Source organism: Sebastes fasciatus, chromosome 2 (genome assembly GCF_043250625.1).
Source record: "Sebastes fasciatus isolate fSebFas1 chromosome 2, fSebFas1.pri, whole genome shotgun sequence".
Lineage (NCBI taxonomy): Eukaryota > Metazoa > Chordata > Actinopteri > Perciformes > Sebastidae > Sebastes > Sebastes fasciatus.
The window spans coordinates 2744455-2762756 of NC_133796.1; the positions used below are offsets into that span (position 1 = coordinate 2744455).

The following is an 18302-nucleotide window of genomic DNA, read 5'->3' on the forward strand; positions in this document are numbered from 1 at the left end:
TGTACGTTATACATTTATAGTAGGAAGCGTTGCATTCATGTTTTTATATCTGAATGTAAATTACGGGATGCTCACTACATAATGCATCTGCTGCAGAGGGACACATTTAATTAGAAGAAAAATACACTGAATACTTTTTTAACCAAAGCTACAGTACAAGTGTACTTTTGTTCATCTTGTGGGGAGGATTGAGTCTGTTTTTGTTCTTTAAAGACACCAAAATCTTTTTTCTGTCACCCCCTAAGCCACTCTAAGGAAAAAGAAAGGTGGTAAGTCACTGCAGGCATGTTTGAGTCCGATCCGGTATTCCCAATGATTGATTTATGTCACATACCTTCCTCACCCCCACCCCGCTGTGATTACACTGTTCTATTTGTTGACAACTTATTTTGCTTTTTATATAAGAATCTGTCTGACATTCAAACCAAACGGTGTTACACCCGTAGTAGGGCTGCACAATTAAGCGAATATTAATCATGATTTTGGTTTCCCACAATTAATTGAACATGATAGCCTGCGATATTGACATTTAAAATGCTCACAGAAAACTCTGCTGCATATCAAATCAAGCGCTTCCTAAACTAACAGCCACCAGCCGGTGATCGACATGTTTTGGCTTCACTTTTGGGTATAAATATTATCTTTACCACCAATTGAGAGCATAAAATTGATTATTTAGCTCTTAATGTTGCTAATTTTGCTCTCGAAGTGCACCAGATTGAAGCATTTAACTTTAAAATGTAGCTAACAAAAGGGTAGGGGGAATATTCCTATATTTATTCATATTGCAATATATATATATATATACATATGTATATATATATATATATATATATCAGAAAAAAAATATTACAATGTCAGTTTTTTCCAACATCGTGCCGCCCTAATTTGTACATTAACAGGGATTTAGTACAGCATGGAAGTGAAAGCAGCACTCTGTTTATTTTAATGTGAAAGTGCTATTAAAATATTTTGTCGCTAGAATCAATGAATAATCGTGATATCAATATTGATCAATTCAGGGATGCACCGATACCATTTCTTCAGACCGAGTACAAGTACAAGTACTTACATTTGGGTGCTCGCCGATACCGAGTACCGATACGAGTACTTCTCTGTGCCAAAAGACCCTCGTTAACAGCCAGCTGGAGGATGTGAGCGACACACGGCAGGCTGGGGAGTCCCTCATACGAGGCGGTGCGCCGCCACCGGCTCTAGGTCGGCTTGGAAAGGCACGGGGTGAAGGTGCTTCCCGGGCCGTGGACAAAGTGCTCGCTGCGCCCTCTCTCCCCACCGGGGTGGGACGGGGCCCCCTGCTCCCGGATCGACTGTCAACCGGGGCAGACTGTCCTTAGTGCGCCCCAACCGCGTCGTGCCCCCAGGGCGGAGCTCAGCCCACGTAAAAGGCACCAGGGGTCTGCGGCGATGTCTGCAACCTACCCGACCCGTCTTGAAACACGGACCAAGGAGTCTAACGTACGTGTGAGTCAGAGGGTGCAAGCAAAACCCTGTGGCGAAATGAAAGTGAGGGCCGGCGCACGCCAGATGAGGTGGGATCCAAGCCCAACGGGGTCGGGCGCACCGTCGGGGAGTTGGAGCGTGAGCGCGTGCGATAAGACCCGAAAGATGGTGACGAGAGGTTAACGTCGCGCTGCCGTAAAGTGGTATCGGTGCTGTTGTATCGGAACTGTATTACGAGTACGAGTACGAGTACATGAGCACAGTATCGGACCCGATACCCGATACTAGTATCGGTGTCGGTGCATCCCTAATCAAAATAATCGGGATTATCATTCTGGCCATAATCGTGCAGCCCTAACCCGTAATGTATTTGCATGACTACAGCTGTTCTCATTGTGCTCTAAATGTTGTGCATGATTTATTTCATGTTGTATTGATGTTTAAGCTCCTCTGTCCTTCGTTCACAGTCACAGATTATTGGTTCTTCTTCTCCTCTCTGACTCGGTTTAGATATCGCACCGCGTGGACGCCGAGTCGTCCCGTATAGTTTACTTTTGATTAAAAGGAGTAGTTCACCTCAAGAGAACTTCCTAAACACGAACAGCGTGCAACAGCAAGAACCACATTATTTCATTTCTCTAGGAGAATATCAAGCTTCAAACACAATGAAACATAACAACAGAGCCTTAATGAGGAATTACACAACACTTTACTCGTGTGTATGTGTGTGAGCAAAAAAAAAAAACACTGTTGCTGTAAGTCAATGTTTGTTCATTTTACCTGTTCTAAAAAGGTGTGTGTCTTTTCTTTATGTGTGCCTTCTTTCTTTCCCTCCTGTGTCATTGCAGGTGTGTGTGTGTGTGTGTGTGTGTGTGTGTGTGTGTGTGTGTGTGTGTGTGGTAGGTTTCCAGGGCAACCGTGTTTCATGTTGTCTGATGTGCTCTAGCAGCAATCCAATTGCGAGAGCGAGGAAATGTGCTTTTTTTCCTTCCTGTTTGTGTTTTTTTCTGTAACTGTAGTTAAGGTCATTGACGCTCCTTTCCTCCCCCTTTCCTCCCTTCCTCACCTCTCCCCTCCTCCCCACTCCTCTCCTCTGTGTGTAGATGCGCAGAAGAAGAGGATTGTTTTCCAAGTCACTCTAAGTAATCACTCCCCCCTAATGCATGGAAGCTTTTCTACATCCTAGACAGAGCTGTAGCCGGGCAGGTCGAGGCTAGATCAGGGCTAGCATGTAGCTTCTCTGAGCGAAGCCGTTTTTAGGTGGGACTCTATCCGAAGGGCATCATCACACGCCAGAGGGAAGTTCACTCCTGCCAAATTTGCCGTTGACACCTTTCCCAAGAATACGACTGAGAAAGACAACGGCAAACTTGACAGACCTCACGTTCATTGTTCATGTTCCATTTAATGAGGGAACGACCCCGAGAGTTGGATGATGCTGCTGTTTGGAAAGCTTGCACGGCTTGGAAGGCTGGACACGCCCGACGCATTTCATCAAAGTCCTCCTGTCTCCCCCCCTCCCAAAAATGTGTTTCAATGTTGTTTTTTTGTTTCAGTCTCATCTGCAATTCAGTGTGGAAACGCAGGGAAGGGTCACTGTGAATGATTAGCTTGCGTTTGGCCCATGAGAGACTTACTGAGGGTTTTGCAAGTTCAGTCCTGCCCCCTCCCCCGTCGTTTCTGTTGCTCATGAACGACGGCTCGCTTTATCTTCCAGACAAAGTTGAAGAGATGACGCACGCCCAAAAGACCTCGCCTGTGGATACGAAGATCGCCACGATCAAACCACGCCCATCCAGTCGCTGTTTGGTTACAGCAGCTGATATGAATGTAGGTGAACAAAACTTAGGGGTGGGGAAAAAAATCGATTCACCTATGTATCGCGATTTATTTTAACAATTTTGAAATTGATTTTTTAATGCCAGAATCAATATATTTGCTTCATTTTGAGTTTATGCGGAGGTAGAAGGAAGTTACCGCTTTTATTGTTGTAGTCAGAGTCATATACGTTCAGTATCCGCCAAAAACTAAAACGAGTCGGAACGAAATATTAGAAAACGGCGGAGGGTCTGCATGGATACAATCTGCACCCTCACATGTTAAATCCAAACTAATAAACACTACACATACAGTAAAATATGCACACTAACTCTGTCATGGACAGGAAACGTTATGGTATGGCAGTAACGTTGCGGTTGAGACGGCCGTCGCTCTCGTCTCCGTGGTCAAATGGGCCGACGCTACGACTGTAGAGCACCCAGATACTGACATTTATGTTGAATGCATTGAAACGGCCCCGATGGAGCTGACCATGGATGGATAAAGAGAACGGAGCTGACGGGAGAGCTAGAGACCACCTTGGAGAAGTTAGAGGAAGTAGTAACTACGTCCGGTTTTCAAAATAAGGTGTTAACAAAGGGAACTGTATATACATATATATCTATGGAAATGAGATTGATGGATTAAATTCACAAAAAGTATAAAACATTACATGTCCCTTATAAATTAAAAAGAAAATACCACTAATCTGTGAGGGAAATGTCTTTATCGTTGATTTTTTGGGTTGCTGGATAATAAATAATACCTGACAATGATCCTGATATATTTGACTTAAGGACATCTCTGACTACATACATGCTGAAAATCAAACATTTTTACTGGATTCATTTAGATATTTTCTAAAGTAAAAGTCCCTAGAAGTGTATGATTCAACTTTTTCCCTTGGTCTAGTGTTAAAAAAATAAACAAAGTAAACTTAAAATCACAATACATATCGAATCGGCACCCGAGTATCGTGATAGTATTGAATCGGGAGATACTGTAGGTGAATCGTCCCAGTCCTAACAAAACTGAAATCAGCTGACATTAAAAAATACTTGCAAAGTTGGAACATACATAAATAACTGTTAAATAATCGACTTTATAAGAATTAGATTATTCCTTACACAGTTTATACAGTATATGGTGTATATGATGTTAATTTGTGATTCTGAAGGTGTTGGTTTTCAGTGTATTATATTAATTTTAAATGCCTAATGGACAGCAGTTTGTTTTACGCCTTAATTTTACTGATGGATAAATGAAACTAAATGCTGTTAGTGTTGGTGTCCACAGCCAGCGGAGAGCTAATGAAGAGTGTGTATTTCTGGGTTTATCATTAACAACTCTCTGGTTTGCAGTCCATGTATCATGACCGGCAGGGAGTAGCAGTGGTGCCGCCCACTGTGCCGGGGGCTTTCCTGGGGCTACCTGAGAAGAGCACTTTGAAAAAGCAAAAGTCCATAGGTATGATGTGTATACCGTTAAGTGTGTGTGTGCGTGTGTGTGCGTGTGCGTGCGTGCGTGCGTGCGTGCGTGCGTGCGTGCGTGCGTGTGTCGGTAGTGAGTTGTGAACTGCATGTCCGGTACGTTGTTCTTTTAGCTTGTCGTAATATTCCATTAACGCTCAGAGGACTTGCTCTGTGTGCTCAAGCAATATTAAAGCTAATTATAGATAAATTAGAATGATCCAGTCAGCAAAGTGTGCTTTCAGGCGATAATATTGGAGGTCATTAAGCATATGCTGAAACCTCATTCTCACTGCTGAACTGGAGGGACGTCATGCAGGCTAATGTTACTCACAGCGCTTTTCATTTGCAATGCCATCATTATTATAACTTAAAAAAAATATGAAGGTCTTTTTTTTGCATTAATTGCAATGAAAGCACTTTTAGCATATTCTGGTTTCATGGCTCTGGTTTGTCAACTAAATAGTGTAATTTGACATTTTTTTATGTACACAGCTCCTATAGCTACTCCATGGCTACTCTTCAGCCTTTCATATGTAAAGGATAATGCTCAGCGAGCTGGTCATTGTTGTGAAATAAACCCCTTCAGGGCGATGCATCAACAGTGACCCGCTCGCTGTACATTATCCCGCTTATTACACGGCTACTTACTTAAGAAATCAACAATTTGACACAAAAAACGATCCTCCAGAGTCCGACATCAGAACTACGCCCATAGCAACGGTGTGCTATACATAGCAACGGTCTGTTAAACATAGCAACGGTCTGCTATACATAGCAACGGTCTGCTATAAGAGATTAACAGACCGTAGAACGCTGTGATTAACCAATCAGAATCGAGTATTCAACAAAGCCGTGTAATAAAAATGTTTATTTTTGTCCGTATTATCCAAGATCCCAGTTGGTGGTGTTGTGGTGTAATTCGTCAAATCAACTCATTAGTTAATTCTCACTTGCTACATCAAACATCTTTTAGCCGGCTACTCTTCTTATCTGGCCTCTCACAAATTTCAGGAACTCCCTTCCTGGATAAATAAAGGTTAAGAAAGAGCTCAGGTGAATAAATGAGACATTTGCAGAGGAAGGAGGAGGCCATGCTGGAAATAAAAAATAAGAATGTCTCCCCCAGGTCGTCACATAATTTTTCTTTCTGCTCTATTTCTCCAAGGTAATACGGAGGATGAGAAACAGGGATTCCTCACACCTCCCCTACTCAAGTTCTCCCGCAGCCTCTCTATGCCCGACACCTCAGAGGACATCCCTCCTCCTCCAGCCATTTCACCCCCGTCGCCACCTGACTACAACTCAGCCGCTGGCCCTACACCCAAGAACTACGGCACCACACGACCCAGCTTCACCCAGAACTCGCCCAACGCAGTGAAAACCATCAGCCGAACCACCGACGTTGGTACGTTAAGGCGTGGCTACTTCCGCCAGAGCTCCGAGCAGTTTGAGAGCACACGCATCCGAGGGCGCACGCCAGTGCCGGAGAACCCTTACTCCGAGGTGGGCAATAAGACACTGTATGTGCCAGCCAAACCAGCTCGAAGGAAGGGCATGCTAGTGAAGCAGCCCAACGTTGAGGACAGTCCCGAGAAAACGTGTCGCATGCCAGCAAGCCCCTCGGGCGCGGTTTCCATGCCTACTACGCCCGTAGAGCGAACATGCTCCTCCATCCCCATCCCCACCATCATCATTAAGGAGCCCTCCACCAGCAGCAGTGGCAAGAGCAGCCAGGGTAGCAGTATGGAGATCGAGCCCACCACCCCTGAACACCCGCCTCTCACGCCCACCGGTTGTGGTTTGCGTCCTGAAGACCCCATGTCTCTAAGCAACCCCTTTGCGGCAGCTATTGCCGGGGCAGTACGGGACCGGGAGAAGAGGCTAGAGGCAAAAAAGCACTCCATTGCCTTCCAGTCAATAGACATGGGGGATGATGAGTTCAGTAGTCCCACACCAACCCCTCGCCTTCGCCAGTCAAAGTCCATTGATGAAGGCATGTTCAGTAGCGACGAGCGGCTTCGAAGAATATTGGGTCCCCCTCCCGCAGCACAGCTCGGGCCGCCTGTCGGGGGCGGTAGTGGCAACATGACAGATTTCAACACTCCTGAGCCCACAGTGGTACGAGAGCCTCTAAACACCAGAACAGGCCAGTGTCAAAACCTGGACAGTCCCATTAGTCTCCCAGCCACTCCTCCTAAGAGCCACTACAGGGCCAATGGGACCTACCTCCATCCTGTCACCGGCAAGCCCTTGGACCCTAATTCTCCACTCGCTCTGGCCCTGGCAGCTCGTGACCGCGCGATGAAGGAGCAACAAAACCATCCTCAGAATCAGCCACCAAATCCTCCTCAGGTTCAGCAAACACCCAAGCACGAACCCCAGTCCCTCCCAACACAGCCAAGTCACAAACCGGACCTCAACCAACCGCTGTTTATTGACACCAAACTACGCTCCGGCATCGAGACGAGTTTTGCTGCGATCTCAACGGCGACCATGGGGCGGCCTGGCCGAGGCGGTCTGCGGAGGCAGATGACGGAGCAGAAGTACGAGTCCGATGGGGCGCGGGAAGAACGGCAGCATCAGGCAGCTGAGGAGAGGAAAAGTGCGCCGGCGGATGTGGCGGACACGTCAACCGGGCTGTTGATGGTCCACACCAGCAACGAAGCGAGCAACAAGGTGAACAACCAAGAGGTGGAGGGGCAGGACAGCAACAGGCCGTCTGAGCTGAAGGACCCCAACCAACCCGATCCTCTAAACGCTACAACACTGTCCGCCAATCCCCAGCCACCCTCATCACACAGGAGGAGCATTCCCTTAGGGGAGTCTTTGGATGAACCAGTAAAGCTGCCCTTCCGCATCCCCCCTCCTCCTCTCGCCTCAGTTGACATTGATGACGATTTTGACTTCACAGAGCCCCTCCCCCCACCGCTGGAGTTTGCCAACAGTATTGACATTCCTGATGATCAGGCTAGTGCCATTGCAGAGATGCTTCAGCAACAGAGACGGAACGGGGGACCTGCTCTACCCCCGTACCACGCTCACGCCCCACCGCCTGTCACCGATCAACACAAACGGGTGGCGAACAGCATGCCCCCTTCATATCCTCCTCCTCCACCCGACTCGTCGGGGGTGGGTGACTCAGGCATCGAAGAGGTAGACAGCCGCAGTAGCGGGGATCCTCAGCACATGGAGACCACCAGCACCGTTTCCAGCATCTCCACGCTGTCGTCGGAGGGAGGCTTCTGCGACAGCGCTCTGGAGAGCCTCTACGCCACCGCAGACGGGCACGCCTACCTGGTGGATCGGCCCCCCGTGCCACCCAAACCCAAGGGCAAGTCCGTCATCAACAGAACATCGCTTTATCACGACGCTCTCATCGAAGAGCCCCCAGAGTCCTACGGGTCTCCGCCTCAGGCCCCTCCCCCTCCCCCTTCATCCTCTGAATCTCCTAGGACTCCTACTCAAAGGACATCCAAGCTGTGGGGCGATCAGCCCCCCGAGCTGCGCAGCCCCCCATCCACACCGGACTCCAAGAACACCGTTATCACCGAGCTGAGCTCCATTCTGCAGCAAATGAATCGCGACAGGCCACCCAAGCCGGGAGAAAGCCTGGACTCCCCCACGGGGACCAGGGGGGGCTTCGGAACAAGGTATGTCAGTCACTTAAATATGTTCTTATTTTGATGTGTATAATGCTCCATATGTCATTCCCAGATCTTCCCTCATCCTTTACTTTTATTCATAATTTATTTCAATGGTTAGTTATTTGTGCAGGAACTCCATTCACTGTATGAGTTGAGCAAACCTCCTAGAGTCTGTAGTGGTTTCATGGCGATATGCCAATGGCAGTATTTGCTTGTAGTATTGTCTGCTGTTGTGTCAAAGCATGAATACTGTTGTAATAATAATACAAAATGGAATTTGTATAGCGCTTTTCTAGGACTCAAAGTCTCTTTACACTAAGCGGCGGAGGTGGGACAAACAATAACAGACATGTGACTCAGACACAGGTGTGTCAAGGAGCACTTGACTAGTTATTGATACTGCATTTTTAGTTTTTAGTGCACAGTGGACCTGAGATATAAGTGTTTTTTTATTCATTTTAGAGAAGCCTGGGGTGTTATTATTATTATTATTATTATTATTATTATTATTATTACAGGGTCGTTTCACCCGAGATACAACAAATCATTTTCTCACTTACTCCTTGACATATGTAGCCATGCAGATGGTTTGGGTTTTATTCGTCCAGGTTTTGTGATATATATCCCAAAGTAGGGATGTTAATAATTAACTGTTTAACTAAAATGACCATCCCTATCCCAAAGACTACCAGCTGATCCACTGCATGCTCATCATTGATTATACTTATGAGTTTGGTTTTCTGTAGACAGGATTTTCAATTGTGTCTCGGTGATTATAGATTTGTATATTTGGCGGGAAACCGAAGGTTAAGAGTTTTAGAGCATTACAACCCAGCTGCTTGTTTTTGATGTGTGTGGAATATACAGTACATGAGGCTACAGGGGTGTGTTTCTATGTCATGTGAAGGGTTTATAGAAGGTTCTTCAGACGCTTCATGTTGTTGTGGCGTATGATCGCATGATTGTCCATAGTTAATCGCAATTAATCGCAATCGGGTCAAAATGTACCTTAAAGGAGGATTTGTCAAGTATTTAATAAGGGGTCCCTTTGACCTCTGACCTCAAGATATGTAAATGAGAATGGGTTCTATGTGTACCCACGAGTCAGACTTGCTGTTTGGGGCAGCTGTTGTTGTCTGTTGGGCTGCAGTTTGCCATGTTATGATTTGAGCATATTGTTTAATGCTAAATGCAGTACCTGTGAGGGTTTCTGGATCAATATCTGTCATTGTTTTGTGTTGATAATTGATTTACAATAATAAATATATACATTAATTTGCATAAAGCAGCATATTTGCTCACTCCCATGTTGATAAGAGTTTTAAATACTTGACAAATCTCAAACAAATAAAAAATATGTGATTAATTTGTGATTTATCTATAAATGATATATACAGAGCATGGCTTTGCAGGTCGTCAGAGGTGAGCACAGGTTTTTATATAAGTAGGTCTCTGTACAGGCATGATGATGCCAAACCTGGCAACCTCACTGTTTCGGCAAGAGGTTGGTAAAGCTCAGTCACTGCGTCCTACTGTTGTTCGCCAAGAAGCAGTTCATGTAACTCCCTCTAAAAGTAACTGTAACTGCTAGCAGCTACTAACGTCAGTCAACTATGTTGATCATTTCTAGTCACAATATTTGGCAGTAGAGAACAGTGTTGAAACAAGCGTTTATTGTGGTAGAAGTCTAAGTTTGAGGTCTGTGTGTCATGACCTGTGGACTTCCCCGTGGATAAAAGAGTTACTGTGGGGAGTTGAATCCTCTGTTTATAGTGTAGCACATGTGCGGACATCATTCATCATTCAGCTCATCCTCTCGCTTTGACATTTATTTTCACTGTTTCTAAAATGAATGTTTATTTGGATGGAAGCACAAAGGACCACTATAGGTAATAAATATTAAAGTGGGGGCTGTTTACTTGTTGATATGCAGGATTAAGGGATGGTACATTTGATATAACAAAGATTGCTTTCCTAACCATAGCATAGCTATGTTGTAGATTGTTCAGGGCATGCAGGAGTCAACTTTGGAGTAACTGGGACACCGTTTTGATGGACCCTGCACCTGGACCGGCTCAGCTCATGGTTTTTTAAACTCACATCTCCCATGTTTGAGAGGGAAATAAAAAGCACAATAAATAATTCACCGCTCGCATGCATTTTGTATGAATGGTCCCATCGCTCATCAGAGAGGTGTAGAGAGCACAGAGGGAAAGAGTTGATTCCTCTGGGCGTTGGGGGCCTTCTGATCTAATAAACACTGTTAGATCAACAACACTGTGACGGCCATTTGTGGTAATTACAGTGAGATGCCCGGCAGCTGCTGAGGTCCGGCCTCGCGTACCCCTCCTTCACGCTTCACGCCACATACTATCATGTTATCCTCATTTTCATCGTCTGCGTTTCAAAGTCATGTCTGTTGACCTTTACACCTTGTACTCATCTCATTTGCAGCTCACGCCTCTCCATCTTCATCTCCATTTTCTCCAGTCTCCTGTAGTTCCTTCACCTCTTCTTTCTTCATGTCTTCTGTGTCTCCCATCTTCACAGGTACGTTCACGCCAAGTACGTACGTTCACGTCACACTAGGGATGGAACGGTTCAGGTAAAAGATTCGAACCGTTCGGTTTGCTAGTCACGGTTTGGGTCCTGTATGCGTTGTTCGGTTAATTTTTTTCATGTAGAGTTAGGCTCCCGTTTATTGTCACACTATAAATCAAGGCCTATTGAAGGAGGCTGGGACACGGGCGGACATGGGTCTTGAGGTATGGGGTATAACACATGCGCAGTGTAACTGAAGCTGCGTCCTTTAACCACAAGGTTGGCGGTTCGATCCCCGGCTTCTACAGACTGCATGTCGAAGTGTCCTTCAGCGAGACACTAAACCCCAAGTTGCTCCCCGGGCGCTTGCAGCAGCCCATTGCTCCTAAAATACTTAGGATGGGTTAAATGCAGAGGTCAAATTTCATGTATGTACCTGTATGTATACGACAAATAAAGGTTTCTTCTTCTTCCAATTAAGATTTGACAATTAAAAAGTGTTTATGTTCCTTATGTAAGCCATACTTTTGTTAAGGAAAACATTTGTTAACTTATTTTTGCCAAATAAATGAAAAGCATGTTGAAATCAGAACATGATCTCATCGCTGTACCATAAATGAACCGAACCGAACCGAAAACCGTGATATGAACCGAACCGTGGATTTTGTGAAGCGTTCCACCCCTACGTCACACCAAAGCCCTGTTTCCACTTTTACATTTGTATCCACTGCTGCCATGCTTGTTCTTGTTTGTCTGTGTGGTGACACATTCTTGTGAACACGGTCACTTAAGAGAAATAGAAACTTTATACTTGAACTGTATGCTGCTCCTATCAAGTAGATGATAGAAGATGAATAGATAGATAGATAATGAATCAGCCCAGTTAATGACTTCATTACCAAGCCATTATGTTTAATCTCACAGTGATCATGGTGTGACATTGGGCATCTTAAGTCTCCATTTTGGTGAAAAGTTGCTTTGCCCATAAAGTGAAGATCTCTCTGGTTGTGTGTTTGTGCTGCTGGTAGCTGTATGATGCTAAGGTATCAGGTGCATGAAGCTGGCAGCTTCTCAAAGTAAACTGTTTATTCCCCCCAAGCCATGCATTTGCATTGTTTTTTTTAACTGGGAGGATTGTTTTGCACAGTGAGGTTTCTTATGACTTCTAGAAAGCAGAGATTCTTTTTGTATACTACTTTAATATCATGTGACTCATTTTGCGAGGTTGGGAAAAGTCTTTTACGTCAGCGTCTCCGTGACAATTATAAGAGGGGATGTGTCATTATTTCGGTCCCAGTTTTTCCCGATGGCGTCTGGAATTGCGGAAGAACCAGGCGGCAACCTCCGGTTCTGAAAAGTGAAGCCAACGCTGAAGAGCCTTAAACCTGCATCCTCTCTAACAGCCAGCAGGGGGCGACTCCTCTGGTTGCTAAAAGGAGTCTGATAGTATAGAAGTCTGTGAGAAAATGAGCCTACTTCTCTCTTGATTTATTACCTCAGTAAACATTATAAACATGAGTTTATGGTCTCAATCTCTAGTTTCAAGTCTTCTTCAATACAGCATGATGTTCATTTAGTAAATTATGGTCCCATTTAGAGTCAAATAGACCATAAAGCAGGGGATGCTTTAGGGCGGGGCTACCTTGTGATTGACAGGTCGCTACCACGGCGTTGTCGGTGTTTTTGTCTTACACCTTTAACCCTTTCGCAGTGTGTTTTCAGTTCATGAAAGTAACACTTTTGGTCGCCTAAAAAATGTCTTAATCAGTGTTCAGTTGTATTAGCTCCACCCTCTCGTGTCACTTCTGGTTGCAAAAAAACAAGATGGTGACGGCCAAAATGCCGAACTCGAGGCTGACGATACCGACGAGTCACGTGACTAAAGACAGACGTGACAAAATGAGTCAACCTTAATTTTAGTTTCACACAGGACAAGAAAAGCGCTCTCCTGGTTGAAAGTGTTGCTACTAATACTACATCACTTGCTCCAACCGTCGAATAACGGCACGGGTGGGTTTACATTGGAGTTAGTTGAAAGCCCGGTTCGTCACATAATGTTGCTAAAGGGTGCCTCCATCTATGCGTCGGTTTCCGAGCCTGAGCGGCGCTGACCAAACGGCGGTATTTGACGAGTTGGGAGTGAGAAAGGGTCGATGAAACCCCGAATTATAACCTCATTTAGACAAAATGTTGGGCAGGTATAAAATATTCTGAGGTGTTGGAAGAAATGGATGATTTGTACTTTCACATGACGGACAAGGAAGTTGTAGTACCGCCGTTTGACCACTACGAAAGTTGGGATCGACGACCGGCGCTCTTCCTGGAGGCTTGTTCCCGACACACAACAGTGTTTAATATTTACGATTTGAGATCGGTGCGTCCAGGATGGACTTCAGAGCCGATCGATGGATGTAAAAAACACTCTCAACATACCTCCCAGGAACATCTGGAAAGATCATCTTTAGAACCATCAAACAATCAAAGACGATTGTCGGAAGGGGGGGAATCGGGCCCAAAGTCGGCTTGGTCGTCGTTTAGTGTGTAGCCGGCATTAGTTTAGCTCAGTAACTGATTCACTATGGGTTCAAACAACCAGATGTCATCCTGCCCTGATGTGACTTCAGAATCCAACCCTCATTCCTAGCGGCAATGAACATCCTGCTAAAATCAGTCGATTGCCTGTAATCTGGTGTTTTCAATTGTCGCTCTGAAGGGTTTGTGTGTGTGTGTGTGTGTGTGTGTGTGTGTGTGTGTGTGTGTGTGTGTGTGTGTGGGTCCATGTCAGTTGGAGTTTAAACCCCGCTCTCTTGTATGTCACCGGGGTCTCCGATTATCTGCCTCCGTGCTCAGAGGGGGTTTTCGTGTTGCTCCACTTCATGTTGTGGAGAGGGGTTGCCAGGCGCTGAGCAGAAGATGTGGTTGTAGGCAGCCAGAGACGTGCAGATAGGGACCACCTCGTCATATGAAGAGGCCTGCGGAGGGGAAAAGGTGGTCCTGCTTCTGTGACTGTCAAACAGATGGCAACAGAGATGCACAGAAGATGGCCTAGATTCACACATGCTCTCCCTCCCTCTCTTTCTCTCTCGCCCTTCATCCTTTGCTCTCGTGCACAATCTCCTGTTTCTTTCTTCCTCAGTATGTTGGAATCAGCCTCAGCACCGGCTAACATCTCATTTTCTCCTTTGGACATTTGTGTTCCTTTCTCTCTCTCTCTTTCTCTCTCTCTCTTCTTTTTTTTATCCCTGTCTCTTAGCCTCCCAGATTAAATGTGCGTTGGTTGTGCCTGTGGACGAAAGGGTTGCCTAGCAACCGGCTGATGAGAGCAGCCTTGAGGCCTGCAGTGATGTCAGTCTGAGTCAGGGGAGGGGTGTGTGTGTTTTTTACATGTGTGCATGTGTGTGTGTGTGTGACAGAGAGATGGAGCAAGAGGATGGCAGGCCTAACCCTCAGCAGAGTTCAGCATCATCTCACGCAGGTCACGTGCCGCGCTGCTTTAGTAGGCCACCGTTATGTAACCCAGCACAGCCGAGTCAGTCTCTATCTGTGTGTGTGTGTGTGTGTGTGTGTGTGCGTTCAAGCTTCTATAAATAAAGGCAGCGTGTGCACGCATGCCAATGATTGCGACCCTGAATGCGTGAGCCGGTGTGTGCTAGAAAGAAGCAGGGAGTCATGCGATGTGTGGGCGTGGCGAAGGCGAGGTCTCCCACCACAGATATCAATAGCACTGCATCACTTTCCTCTCAACCTGCTCAGCTGACGGAGAGCGAGCGCTGAGATGAAGGCCAGCGAGGGACACGTGCTAACGTTACTTGTGTGTGTGTGTGTGTGTGTGGGGGGGGTGACTATGTGAGTGCATTCGTGGTACATTTGAATGTGCCTGTAGTGTTGGTTCTTGTCTCTAACTTCCACAGAACTCACTCAGCTTGTACCTGCATGGTTCAAAGCTCTTGTTTCGATTTTTTTGTTATTTTTAACCCTCTGAGACCCACAGTAGACTCGTTTTTATCTTCTTTAGGGGGGGTCCAGGGGGTCTTTAGGGGGAGATAGCAGGTCAGCAGTAGATGTCACATAGAAGTGGTGTTCATCATCTGAAAGCTGAGAACCTGAAGATTAATTTGAGATGCACTGAGTGTCAAGTTGTTCTAGTCATGAATCATCAACATGATTAATTAACATAAATAATGAAAGTGTATAAGAGTGTAGAACATGATGATAGAAGTATATGATGTCCATCTCTATGCTCTATTATGTTTCATAAGTTGTTGCAGCAATTTTTGGGTTGATACCATTTGTTACATAGATTTGGTACTAAATTTAACCTTTTTTAACTACTGGAGAATTGATAGAAATGATCAATAATCCTCCAAAATACCACATTAAGACACCAAGACCTTGAGGAACACCGTAGAAAAAGACATGCTGTGATTTGGGATCAAAAACTTTGGACATTTTGGAGATTTCTGCAAGAATTGGCATTTTTCGGTGATTGGATGGCGAGCACTTCTGTTATAAGCTGCTCAGAAAACCCCTTATTGTTAATCTAGCTAGGAAATCCATCCATCCTCTGAATGCTCTAGGTCTCTAGTCTGATCCATCCATCCTCTGAATGCTCTAGGTCTCTAGTCTGATACATCCATCCTCTGAATGCTCTAGGTCTCTAGTCTGATACATCCATCCTCTGAATGCTCTAGGTCTCTAGTCTGATCCATCCATCCTCTGAATGCTCTAGGTCTCTAGTCTGATCCATCCATCCTCTGAATGCTCTAGGTCTCTAGTTTGATCCATCCATCCTCTGAATGCTCTAGGTCTCTAGTCTGATCCATCCATCCTCTGAATGCTCTAGGTCTCTAGTTTGTGGCTGTAAAGATTCATGAGGCTGTGATTATCCTAGAGGTCACCACAGGTTATTTTATACAGTGAGGTCAAGTTTTTAAAAATAATGGTCTCACTACAATGTAATGTCTCCTATGGGGACTAACATCATCACACATGAATACAGTTGGCTCATTGGATCCACAAGAGTCAAGTTGTTTGCCCCAACCTGCATGTGATTATCATTATCAAGTGGGCATGTCTGTAAAGAGGAGACTCGTGGGTACAAATATAACCCATTTTCATTCACATATCTTGAGGTCAGAGGTCAAGGGACTCGTTTGAAAATTGCCATGCCAGTTTTTCCTCGCGAAAATTTAGCGTAACTTCGTTACATTATTTAGCATTCTTCCTGAAATGCTAACATGACGTAGTTGGTACCATTTGGATTCCTTATCTTTTCTAGTTTCTCTCTAGCTCTATAATTGAGCCTGCTCCAGCCACTCCGGCGCCCTCAAGGAGTGGAAGAGGTTAAATTACTGCTGTACAGCTCCACAGAGATGCTAGCATGGCTGAACAGAAATGATGATGTTTCTTCATCCACCGTCATCTGCAAGCATCGAGCACACTTTTGTTGTCAAATGCATTAAAGGTGCAACATGTCACTGAATAGTGGGTTAATACTGACTGTTACTCCCAGGCTTGTGAACACGAGTGATGCTTTTTAGATGAAAGAATTTGTCTTAACAGTTTGAAATCAATGTATGCACAAATAATCTGGATTGCTGTCGGCCACCTGACAGAAATTCATAGCATGACAGCGACTGTCCTCTTTTGTTAATACGTGAATCCTGGTAGCCGCAAGAAATGGTAATAAGGTCAGAGAAGCTAAACGAGGCACTGTGCTAATTAGTCTAATAAGCAATTACATACTTTTCACTTCAATTTCACTCCTGTAACAAAACGTGTTTAATAGATGATAGAATAGCAGGATGCCGATTAGAGGAGTGCTTGACAGATCTCAGGTTAAGTATTTCTGTGCTGTTGTTTTGAATCCGTGTCGGAGCGTAGTCGTCCGGTCTGACCCGTCGTTACATAAAGATGAAATTAAAACGCTGTGAGCCCGGAGCGGGAGACGTGGCCGCGCAGCAGAGAAGAAGTTATAAGTTGGTTTGTAGCTGTGAAAGCAGAAGGCAGACAGATGGCAGAGACTTGTCAGTACATAAAGATGTTACGTTCTTCCATGCATTCCGGTTTTCTTTTATCTCATGTATGTGTTATTGTGTGTGTGTTTATCAATGTCTAATGTCGTCTGCTGTCTCCCATCTCATCCATCCAACACGACTTCCTGTGGAGAAGCTGGTGTTGAAAAGTGCAAAGTGTAAGTTTTGGAAGCGTCCGTGCTCGGTGAAGGCAGCACTTTAGCAGTGGCCCAGTTCCATTTTGGCAGCAACGACCCCCTTTTGTCCCCTTCACTTCCCCTCAGGCTGTTCCATATGTCACAAGTAGGAAAGAGCGATATCTAGGCTACATCTCGCAGTAGAGAGTCAGGGGGGGGGGGGGGGGGCAGATTTCAATTCTTGTGTTCAATTCAATCAATCCTGGGGAGAAGTTGAAGGAAGGTGTGATCATTCTGCATGGATTGCTGTGTGTGTTGTGGTGGTGGTGGTGGGGGGGTATCTTTGTGTGTCACTGCTCTAAATATCAGCACATCCATCACATCCCTCCATCTGGGGCAGCAGGTATACGAGGAGGGTGATGTCTCTTAAGCTGGGCATGCACTGTGCGATTTTAGCCCGTTTCTGGCCCGAATGTTGAGCCGCACGACTCATTTTAGAGTCGGACCGAATTTCATCTTTGTCGGGTGTCGTTTGCCGTGCAGAGTACAGGGGGGGCGGAGGACCGATTACCTCCTCCCGACCAGCCGTCCGACAGTCGGATGAATTTCTGACATGTCTGTAATGTTGGTCGGTCGTCCACAGGCTCTCAAACAGTTGAAGCAGAGCCACCAGCGTAGCTATCAAGATAACAATGTACAGTAGATGTAATAAAACGTAGCTAGCTTACCTCCAATTCTCTCTGCAAAATGGATGAGCCTACTGTCCACATCTTCCTCGCCACCATATACGCCGGCCGGCGACTCTTTTTTTAGACGTTTCAGCAGACAGGATGGCACAGATGATCGAGGAAGCAAGTTTCTGCCTTGTTTGCACTGTGACCTGTACAGACCTCTGCCAGCTAACACCATGGATGTATAAGAGAACTGGATACAGCGTTGGAGGCGGGGCCTCGTTCAGTCCTATGAGAGTTGCTCAGTGGAGCATGAAGCCTAATGGCTCGACTTCCATCTGGAAAAGTACCCGGATCTTGGGCACATGGACCATGCGCAGTAGCGTCCGCTCGGTCACATGACTCGGTCACGGGGTCCCAACGTCACGCCGTCTTCACGGCTTGGCGCTCAAGCCTCGGTCTGGTTCTCATTCACATGAATGGAGGAAGAGAAATAACTCTGGATTCAGCTATTAGTGCATTTTACAACTTTAAAATCTAATGA

At 45.6% G+C, this 18302-nt stretch overlaps 1 protein-coding gene across 3 annotated transcripts in view; it reads left to right on the forward strand.

The window, feature by feature from the left end:
• Nucleotides 1–18302, forward strand: part of LOC141781527 (SH3 and multiple ankyrin repeat domains protein 2-like) — a 231139-nt gene that overhangs the window by 202689 nt on the left and 10148 nt on the right. For all 3 annotated transcript variants that reach the window (XM_074657353.1, XM_074657358.1, XM_074657364.1), the window contains 3 exons: nt 3179–3291; nt 4641–4746; nt 5917–8401. In XM_074657353.1, coding sequence (XP_074513454.1) covers nt 3179–3291; nt 4641–4746; nt 5917–8401 — 2704 coding nt within the window. The remainder of the gene's footprint in view (nt 1–3178; nt 3292–4640; nt 4747–5916; nt 8402–18302) is intronic.